Source organism: Charadrius vociferus, unplaced genomic scaffold (assembly GCF_000708025.1).
Source record: "Charadrius vociferus isolate BGI_N301 unplaced genomic scaffold, ASM70802v2 scaffold92, whole genome shotgun sequence".
Lineage (NCBI taxonomy): Eukaryota > Metazoa > Chordata > Aves > Charadriiformes > Charadriidae > Charadrius > Charadrius vociferus.
This window is the reverse complement of record NW_009647874.1, coordinates 595,354-606,317: the sequence shown is the minus strand read 5'-3', so window position 1 is coordinate 606,317 and position 10,964 is coordinate 595,354. Positions and strand designations below refer to the sequence as shown.

Sequence of the window (10,964 nt, the reverse complement as noted above, 5' to 3'; positions counted from 1 at the left end):
TTTATGGGATTTCCTTTGGTAGTAATCCCAGCTTGCCACCAGCTGTGGCTCAGGGACTTCCTACAGAGTTTGTGACATTCAGTGTTTTTCCCTTCAGTTAACTCCTCCGGTCTCACCTCGCACCCAGGAATGTCAGGGCATTTCCCAGACATGAGTGATGCTTTTGAGTTTCCGTGTGCGTTATCTGATGCCGTAGTGCACATGGTTGCGTAGTTATGTTTTCTTTGCTTGATTTGTCATAGCAGCTTTAGGCATTGTTCAGTTTTCATCTTTGTATCTGCCAGCTTTGTAGAAACTTCTGATTTTAAGTAGTTTCTGGTAGCATTCTGAAATGATTCTGAACTTTCATATCTAACAGGCTGTGAGCAGTCGTTTTGGATGATACTGCTCAGCTTTTTCCAGCAGATTGTAAGTCAACCTGTGATTCGTCTTTATATATCAACAAGATGAAGCTTCGTGATCTTTTGGAGTCTTTCTGCAACAAGAGAGGTTTGGTTTATGACATACTTCCCTGTAGCTTTTCTGCTTTTTCTATGTCCTCTAATGGCCATGATGGGAGCTAGAAGAAAATTAATTAAAACCTATTAGCTATTAGCCTCAAACGAAGTAACATATTGGCAGACACAGCTAGCAGTACCTGTCAGCATTTCTCAGCTGAGCATTTTTAAATGAAAGATTCGAAAGATTCAAAAGATTCAAGGTGTTCCAGCAAGCAATGAATGGACAAAAGTGAAGCAGGTGTGAAATGGCATTTGTCGTTTCCAGCATATTAAATCCGCGCATGCCACGCTCTGAATAGACCATAACGTTCTGGATCCCAAGTTGAGTCTACCTTTTGAACTCTGTTTCTGTGCAGCTATTGGAAAAATGTTACCCACTCAGAGGCATGACTCAAAACTGCCCTGGCTAGTTGTTCCGGGATGGAAAGTTTGCATTGAAAGCTGTTTGTCTTGCTTGATGTTTGGCTTTTCAGTTACTGTTTTGTACTTCTCCTCGCTGATTTCAGAAACTGAAGCATACACTATATTTCTGATATATTAAAAAAGCTGCTTCTTATACATATATATATATATTTTTTATTGTTATTTTTTTAAGGATATAGCAGCAGTGCAGCTTTGGGATAGGATAGCTCCATGAGTTACCAGGTTGCAGGTCATGAATTTTGCCCAAAGTGTACCAGTAATTGCTTAGCTTTAAGCTTCATTCCTTTCTAAAGCTAATCTTCAAATTATACCCAGTTATCTGTGATATGTAGCAAAGGGGAAGGAGGTTTGGCACTGCTCTGATCCAGAGTACAAAACCCTGTCGTCTTCCCTTTTCCCTTTGCTTCTGTTCTGTCCAGAAATAACCCGGGCTCTCTGCCCCACGTCGCTCCTTCAGATAATCCCAGCAATACGCTGTGGCGAGGGCTAACTTGACGTCTTCCCTCACAAGTCTTATAATAGATATTGTAACCATTCACCCCTGCTGTACTCATTCAGGATTAGTCAGTTGTTGGGGCGGAAACTGTTACTTTAAAAAAAAAACTTTGAAATAGTTACCAAAGCCTTTGGTTTGTGAAATGCATGGAAGTCTTGCTTTGCCCTAAATGCTACTGAAATTCGTTAGTGCTTACTTGACAGGTCTGCTACTAGTATTGAATAGCTGATAAATATAAAACACGAGATGAAGACCTTCAGTTTGTGTTACCCAAAATGTTAAGATCGTCATAATGAAATATGAAAGCAATGCTATTTTGTATTAGCTTTGTATGTCAATACATTACTCATACTCGACTCTTAGGAACATAAATTGCTTCTGGTTCAGCTGTTGAGTATTAGGGCCATTATTTAATTCCACAATGTTAACTGCAGATGGCTAAGCTGTCTGCCATCCTCTGCTGGTTTTAAAGCCTGGTGATGCTGCAGTGAACGTGGGAAAAGAAAAATGTGAAACCAAAACCTAGAGTGACTAATAATTACAATTTAATATGTGTGTGAGAGAAGAGCAACACCTGAGGAGGTGTTTTCTTTACCACATTCTACTTCTGCCCAAAACAAATGAATTCAGGCAATGAAAAACTTTGCACTTTCTCATATAGAATAGAAAAACAAGCTTAATGAAGGTGAAAAATGGCTCAAGAGGTTATGTTGCTGGAGGTATAGATTAATAGTAATACTTGAGAGGAGACATGTGTGGATGTGATATGCTCATTAGTAAAGCTGAAGGTCAGTCCTCAGTGTGGCACCTCCAGTGGAGATGTTACTGTAATGAGGATGTCGCTGCGAGCCAGGAAGCCTGGCGTTGCAGTTAGCTCTGCCCTACAAGGAACTGCGTGGACGTACTGGAAGTCTCTCCTGGTAGCCAGGGTGTTATGTTGAGTCATGGTGTTAATTATAGCTCCTGGATGAACCACTGAGGTCATGGTGTTCGGCTTGTGAAAACACTGGTCCCAGCTAGCATGGGCAGATGGCTAAGGCAGAAGCAAAGGCTGGAATTTGCATTTACACTAAGGATGCGGTGAAAGATTTTTGGTGGATTTCAGTGACAGACGATATGAACTGAATATTGGTGCTAGGAAACTGTTACTCTGAAGAGAAATATGGTAGTGCAGCATTTTAGAATCAGAATCATTTAGGTTGGAAAGGACCTTTATGATCATCGAGTCCAACCGTAAACCTAATACTACCACCAAACCATGTCCCTAAGTGCCACATCTTCCCATCTTGACAATGCTTGACAACCCTTTTGGTGAAGAAATTATTCCTAATATCCAATTTAAGCCTCCCCTGGCACAACTTGAGGCCATTTCCTCTTGTCCTATCACCTGTTACTTGGGAGAAGAGGCTGACCCCCACCTCACTACAACCTCTGTTCAGGTAGTTGTAGAGAGTGATAAGGTCTCCCCTCAGCCTCCTCCAGGCTAAACAACCCCAGTTCCCTCAGTCGTTCCTCATAAGACTTGTGCTCCAGACCCCTCACCAGTTTCGTTGCCCTTCTCTGAACATACTCCAGAATCATAGAATTGTAGAATGCTTTAGGTTGGAAAGGACCTTGAAGATCATCGAGTTCCAACCCCCCTGCTATAGACAGGGACACCTACCACTAGACCCACTGCCTGGGTTGCGATCGCACATTGCTGTCTCATGTTGAGTTTCTGGTCAATCAGCACACCCAGGTCCTTCTCCTCAGGGCTGCTCTCCAGCCATTTCCCACTGAGCCTGTATTTGTGCTTGCGATTGCCCCGACCCACGTGTAGGACCCTGCACTTGGCCCTGTTGAACTTTATGAGGTTGGCTTGGGCCCACCTCCCCAGCCTGTGCAGGTCCCTCGGGATAGCATCCCTCCCCTCCCCTCCAGAGGGGATCTCAATGACTTTCTCAAAGTCTTTCTTGAAGTGAGGGGCCCAAAACTGAACACAGTACTCGAGGTGGGGCCTCACCAGTGCTGAGTACAGGGCGGTGATCACTGCCCTAGTCCTGCTCACCACAGTATTTCTGATACAAGACAGGATGCTATATTCCTGAAATGTCAGAAAAAGCAAAGATCAATCTCATACATTTTTACATATTTTAAATTTAAATCCGTTCCTTAAGCAATGGATGAGGAGCACATGTATACTTAGTTGTAATTTGCTTGCCATTGCCTGATAACACTCTTTTGTGCATCCCTTGACTTTCCAGTGGTTTGATTTCCAACAGTATAAATATTATTCTGCCCAAACACTTTCATATTTTAGAAATGAACGACTTCAGTGTTGTGAAGTTCACCATGCGTATGTCCAAATGGAAGGGCAATTTTGAGCTTGGTGGGCCTGATAGTGGCTCATTGGTCTTGAGAAGATGGTTTCAGAGTCTCTCGGAAACAGTAGGTAAGCAGTCCCTAGTATTGAGTAGCTGACCTTTTTTAATATACCTAAATTAGAAATGGGAATATAAATGCTGTTATATGAAATACATTAGTGCAAATGCATCTTTAATATATTGAGTTGGAAGAGTTTAGGTACAGTATATTTACCATAGTGAAGTATATATGTAGTCAGCTACACAGGGGAGACATTTGAAGAATAATCAATAGTGTGCTATGTCTCATGTAACACAAATTCACTAGAGCTCTTGTGAGCTTCTTATATGGGATACTGCGTCTTTTTGTTGTTTTGTTTTTCCTGTCTGTATAGGATTCAAAAATAGTAGTGGGGGAGGAAAAGATGGCTGTTGTAAAGAGGATCAAGTATCTGTACACAGAAGAAGTCATTTCTTGTTTTACACGAAGCATGGGTTCATTTGGTAATGTTTGTAAGCAGCAGGAAGAAAATACAATAGTTTTTTGAAATATTACTTACAATAGGAAAGTGCTATAGTTAAATATTGTTCTCTGTTTCTATGAATTCTGTCAGAGACTGATTTTTCACTGTGTTTGTATGGCTGATAAAAAATTGTGTGGGAAGGTGCTGCTTGCCTGTTTATTCTAGTTATATTCATTTCCTTATGGAGAGGTGGAATGTGAACCTTCTCTGTTTGAGGAGACCAAAGCATTTTTTGGACATGTTTATACTAGAATAAATTTATATTGAAGTATATGAAACAGCTAGAGTTGCCTTTTTGTTTGCCCTGTTTAAACTCCCTCCACATGAGCTTAATCATGCTTTTTGTGGCAAAGACTAAAGGATGAAACTTTTAGGAGCACACAGAATTCAACTGGTCTTTGTTGCAGTGGTTTCAAGATGGTTTTCCATCCTTTTTAACAGAAACAGAAGTCAGAGCAGTGCTGGGCACATGTGAAAATCCTACCCTTAATGTGCATCTTTATTGTGTTTGTGCCTTCTTTCAAATTGCCTTAGGTGACCAGCTTAACACAGAAAGTATTTTGTTGCTTAAGAGATAAACTGCAGCAACCAGAACCCAAGAGTGTTTTTAATTTCAATAAAAAAAAGAGGCAAAAGGTCAATTAGTGCTTTAAAAGGTTGGTGCAGAAATCATCGCAGGGCACTGCAAGTTCACGCATACTTTGCAGCAAAACTTATATTTTAGTTGTTCTGCATTTTGCGTGTGAGGGCCATTGCGTAGCATCGGTGTTAAACATAATTAAAATGAAATCATCCGTACCTATGCGGGAAGGGAAAGGATGCACTGTGATTACTTAACCCCCTACACCCCCTCCCACATAACCCGACGGGGCACGTGGCCTCCCGACAGCGCCGGTGACGCAGTGATATTTCACGGTGGCATGAGTAGGTTGCCAAGCAGCAGCTGCTTTTGCCAAGCACCTTGTTTGGAGCCGTGACTGCTCGGCACGTCTATTTGTGGCACGGAGCAAAACGCTCAGCGGGGCTGGCCGGCCACCGAGCCTTCTCTGTAAGAGTCCCCATCTGCCTCTGGCAGCAACCGGCGCGGGCAGCCGGATTTGAAAGCTCCCCAGAGAAAGCAGCATGTGAGCGGGGCGGCAGTTGTCCATCAGGCATGATAAAGCAATGCGGCTATTTTTGCTCTTGTTTTCCGAAGCCCTTCTCCGTAGCTGCAGTGGGACACTTCCACTCCCCTCTTATGCCGTTTCCTTTAGCACCTTCCCCGCCATCAGCTTTGGCTTCTGATAAGACCTTTCATGTGCCAGGAGGAGCCCCTCTGTCTTCTTCCTTCCTACATACCTTTTCCAGTTAAACACTCAACTTCTCCCTTCGCTCTTCTCCTTATCACTGCCTCCTTAACAGCAGGCTGGTAGATTTTGTCCCAGGGAATGCCCTTGGGAAGCTGCTGCTGCAAGTCAAAAACTCCCTACAAGCTTCTCGCTTCCTGTGGATGGCTTCACCTCAGAGTAACCTAGAATTCCCTAATGAAAATGCCATGTATTTTTAACAGCGTATTTCAGATCTTGGCAGCACGCCTCCAGCAAAATGACAGAAAATAGAAGGATGGTCACCTGCTCTTTTTGTGGACTACCAGACCTTCATAGTAGAAACTATGTTTTGCTTCAGCAGCAGACAGGCCCTTTTTAACTCCTGACAAGCTCCTTTCTTGCTTAATGGAAAACAAATTCAGAGTAATGCCACCAGCAGCAATGGCAATAGGCCTCAAGAACCAGGCAGCTTCTACTTATTGCACATATGGAGGAGTCCTATTACCTCGCAGGACTGCTTCTTCAAAAAAGTTAGGAAGATTAAAACAGGCTGCTTGGATGGACATCTTATTGCACTGACTTGTGGTACTCCTTGCTTTGCTACAGCCCTGCAAAAGACTCCGCGGTAGCAAGCTGAAAAAACAAGCCCCTGGGTGGCTATTTTCCTGTTGACCAGAGAAGACACAAGGCAGCAGAGGTGGTTTCCAGCCACCTTGGTAGTTTCCGGATTTCAGGTTCCTGTAAGGACTGAAGTAGTCCACTGGGAGAAAGAAACACTTAAAGGGCTCTCTGATTTGCAGCAGTAGCCTCCCAAGTGAATTGCCTGCAATCTGGGACAAAGTAACAAGAAAACAAGTGAGGAGACATCAGTGATAAGGGGAAGAGACAGACTAGCCTGCTGTTTCTTATCTTAGTGGCTTGGTGCACCTGTACTAAGCCTGGATGGATCCGCATGGTTCGTCTGTTGCAGTCAGTGTCCCTGGAGTTTCTCATACTCACAAAAGCCCAGCATTGAGCTGTGCAGGAGACGTTGGGAAGCAGGACGGAGAAGAAGAGCCGGCATCACCATGCCTGCATCTCCGTTAGCAAACAGTGCTCGGTTTCATCGTTGGTGCTCTGGCGGATGCAGAAACCTTTTCTTCCAGCGTTGTTTCCTGCCACAGTGCTCTGGCAAGATCGTCGTGGCCTAGGGCTACAGCCTGAGCATTGCGTGGTCTGGAGCTTGCTCCCTGACAGATAAAAATAGGGCTTGGGCTCCTTCCAAGCCATGTCAGTGGTGAGGGTGCAGCCTCCGCAGCCTGTTACAGCTTGTGACTCCTGCTAGCTCTGGTGCAAGAGGGATAATGACACCTCCGGACGGGTAAATTAACAGGGTCGTGCTGCCGGGGTCCCACCTACCGTGATGTCCTGTGGCGCAGGGGAGTACCTTGCCCAGAGGGTGCTTCCTTGCCCTGGGGAGGTGAAGGACACCTGACCAAACCCATCCCAGAAATTTGGCCCGTTTGGCGTTGCTGTGCAGCAGCAGATGTGTAGTTGGCCAGGCCGCGGGACAGCGTGCGAGCCCAGGCCTGTGCGCCCGGAGAGCGGCGTCTGCACTGCTGTACGCCTACCGCGCACGCGATCCCAACTTGGGGTGAGAGATGTGGCCCAAAACCGGCATAAACCAGACCCTCTGCAGTAGGTCCTAGGAAGATGAAGGCATATGAAGAAGTAGTAGCCTTAACTGGGCTCTCTGTCACATCCTTTGTCGTTTTCTAGTCCTAATTTCTCTACTTGTCCCCTCTAGTTGTTGCCTTCCTGTCCTCCTCTGCCTTCTCACGCTGCCTGGCAAACCGGCAGATTCTTCAGATACCGAGACGCCGTGTGTCACGAGCACAAAGTTCATGTGGTTTCGCAGTTCAGTCGGTTGCTCACAGGGCTGAGTCAGTTCAGCGCAAGAGATGATGGTTACTCGGGACAGCTTCCCAAAAACCCAGCGTTGTCTGCAGTTACCAGTGACTAGGAGCTGAGCAGCCCATGTCTGCCGCCAGCGCAGTGCTTCCGGTGGGGAGAACTTGCAGGACTGTAATTATTAGCTGCAGATCTGCAGCTAATCGACCCTGCCTTCCCTAGTAAGTGGTGCACAAATGGCTTTTTAAATAGGATATAACCATGAAATAATTGCAACATTAGGAAGGCATTCTGTGGTGAAGGAATGATTAATTTTACTCATTCTTCCTGGTCTCGCTCTCTCAGTTCCCTAATATCCACAGTAAATGACTTTGGTAAGTGTTCTTACATTGGATAATTGTTATAAACGCAGCACACCACTAGAAATCAAGCTTCATTTTTCCTCCTTCATATATTGCCCATTACAGCATACCTGACAGTTCCGTTAATGGCCTGTGAAGCACAACAGAAACGAAACTATCCATCTGTACCTACCCCCTCCCTGAAGTGCTGACAAGAAAGATGCCTATAGATAAATTCAAGGCCAATTCAATAACATTAAAGGCCATTTTTACAAGTTTACAATATAATTAATATACTGTAGCATTAAAGCAATATTTACCTAATGGCAGAAGTCTACTCTTCGTCCTTTCCACTGCTGGTTTGCCCACGATAAAATATTATTGGAATCCACCTCCACCCACCCCCCTGAGCAGAAAGTAGCTGCGGACAAGGTTGGTGGTGAACACGTTTGCTCACAGAGGTTACTCACACCATGGCTCTCCTGGGCGGCTTCTATCAGCAGCCGGCAGCAGCGAAGCCCCTTTCCAGCATCCGAGTTTGCATGAGGGCCTGGCAGGGGAATGTGCTCCTGCGCTCGCAGCCAGCATCAGTAAATCACAGCGTGACGGGCTCACCGCCCCGCCGCTGAACTTTTAACTTGAAGCTCTAGCAGGGCGCTGAGTAGCTCCGGCTACATGACACGGAGCTGTGAAAGTAAATCACTTCGCTGGGAACAAGGGGAAGTCCAGCATATTGTTTTGCAGACCTTGCCTACAGCTTCTTTGCAGTATAAGCATAAAATATATCCACCCGGGAAAGCAATTGGAGAGAGATGGACTTCCAGCGCAGAGCTCACCCTTACCCCATCCCAGAGGATGAAGAGGTTATGCACAAGGTCGCTCCTGATGCCCACAACTCCGCAGGAAATGAAGGCGAGAAACCGGTGTCAAAATTGCAACGTAGGCACAGTGACATAAAACTCTACAAAGAGTTTTGTGACTTTTATGCAAAATTGTAAGTTCGTTCTCTTTGGCTTCCAGGTGTAACTATGGTGACATTATTGGCGTATTGTACATATTTATTTTATTATCTGAGCTCCAGGCAGGCTGTGTAAGCCATTTGGTAATGCAACCTTTGCCACTGTTCTGCTTGATACTTTGCCAGTTGTAATCATCAGTTAAAATTTGAGCTGTTGCTTTAAATTTCATCATTAGTTGCATCAGAAATTTTTATCAGCAGTTGAAACGGTGTTGAAATTTGTCAAGTAGTCTCTCTGACTTTAGGTTGTTTGCCTGTTATTTTGGGCAAACGGATAAACTGCTTCATTAACGCAGAAGCATTATGTACATGGCTGTTTTTATGAATATGATGCGTTTCAGATTGAAGTATTTTGCATACTAAGGAGGAAAGCTTTATGTTTTCATTTGGTTTTGAACTTTGTTTCATGTTTTTGCTTGGATTACACTTCGTGTCTGACAGCACTTAGCATTAAATAATGTTTTAAGTTTAATATCCTTAGTGCTTGAGAGCTGTTGAGATAATGATGAGAGATCACAGTTTCTGTTGTGATTATTCTTTATTTAGATTGATAAGGAGGATGGGTGCAGTGTCTGAGGTTCCCACCCCCCCCTTCCCAGAAAGCATACAAAATCCATGGAGACCGTCAGCGAGGTTTATACTTAACCACAGGTTATACTTATATTCACTGCAGTTTGTCTGTAGGCTCGTCTGTTGGGATAGTAGGGGGTAGACCATTCTCCATCTGATCTCCTTTGTGGAACTTGCCCGCTTGTCATGAATATTTGGATAGCAGTTACTGTTTTCCTCTTCTGCAAAGATGTTGAGAGAGAGAGAAAAAAAAAAAAACAACAACAAAAAAAAGCCAGCTAATAATAACTGCTCAGATGTGACCTTGCGTAGGGCTCTTCTGTGAGACAGCATAAGAAATAGATAAAGCACATTCCTTTTTGAACCACGTGCTAGGTGTTTGCTTGCTGTCTTGGATGCTGTGCAAGGAAGGAATTCAGTTCCTATTGAACCTGGTGGGAGCCAAGAGTCCTTACCCCTTGAGGGGACAGGGCTTGGTGTCTTGCAGAGGACCGAGGGCTCTGCGGGGACAGGCACAACATGATAGTTCTTTTCTGTATCGAAATGCGTGCATGTGTGCACATGCGTTTAAAATACTGTCAGTTGGTTAATAAGCTTCCAGATAGATGTTTGAGCCAGTGGTTTTGTCAGCTGTGGTCAAATTGTAATGAAACCGAACCATTGCCCTGTATTTGCTCCCTGCAGCGGGGCAGAGGGGTGATCCTGAAAGGCATAGTGTTGAGAGTCTAGGTATGAGAAAGAAAATGTTTGCAAAGGAAAAATCAAATGACCCTTTTTCTCTCTTGGGAGCCTTCATTACCTGAAAAATAGCTGTACTGTCTGTTGCAGATGTAGACACGATCCTAATGAAGTAGCTAATTCCTCTGATATTTTGCAGCTACTGCGCCGTCATTTTATGGTCATGAGCCTTTGAGAAATAACCAAGGTTGCAATTTGAGTAATTTTTGCATTCCTGGCATGGGGTTGCCAGCTTGTCTTGGCTTGCATGTGGGTCGCAGTGGGGCAGCCAGAGCATTCCCACCTCCCCCCTTGGCCTTGGACAGACACTGGCACACCGTGAGCTGACCTTCCTTGAGATGAACCCTACCAAACCAACCAAAAATCCCGTGACTTCGAACTAAATTTGTAAAATTACTTCAAGCTACGCAAAGCTTATATGAGGAATAATTGTTTACCTGCTCTGGTTTTCAGTTCTATCTGCCAGTACCATACACATTGCTTATTTAGAGCTTTTGAACCAATGTTGGTATAGAATTAGGAATTATTTTGGAATTACCGTTTATGTTTTCCCATGTGATGCCAGTCCTCAGTTCTTGTTAATATTTGCTCGTTTTCTGTAATAGTAATGTATGTAATCATTTTTATAGTACTTCTTTGAATTGCCTGCCTTTTCTTATCATAAAAAAAGCCTGCAAATGTATCTGTAGTAATGATGTTTCTGTTTGTTTTTTTTGAATTAATAGTTATTAGAGCACATTGCAGGGGTTTTGTTTCTGAAGATCTTGGAAGCAGGGGGAAATGAAAGTTTTATTTCTGAGGGGATGCCACAAGTC

At 44.2% G+C, this 10,964-nt stretch overlaps 1 protein-coding gene across 2 annotated transcripts in view; it reads left to right on the top strand.

Annotated features, from left to right (window-relative positions):
- LIMS1 (LIM and senescent cell antigen-like domains 1) overlaps positions 1–10,964 on the top strand; it is a 35,528-nt gene that overhangs the window by 7,823 nt on the left and 16,741 nt on the right. The window contains exon 1 of one of the 2 annotated variants that reach the window (XM_009883058.1): positions 8,541–8,817. The exons of the other annotated variant lie outside the window; for it this stretch is intronic. Coding sequence (XP_009881360.1) covers positions 8,636–8,817 — 182 coding nt within the window. The 5' untranslated portion in view covers positions 8,541–8,635. Of the gene's footprint in view, positions 1–8,540; positions 8,818–10,964 lie in introns of those variants that run through there. 2 annotated transcript variants of the gene reach the window in all.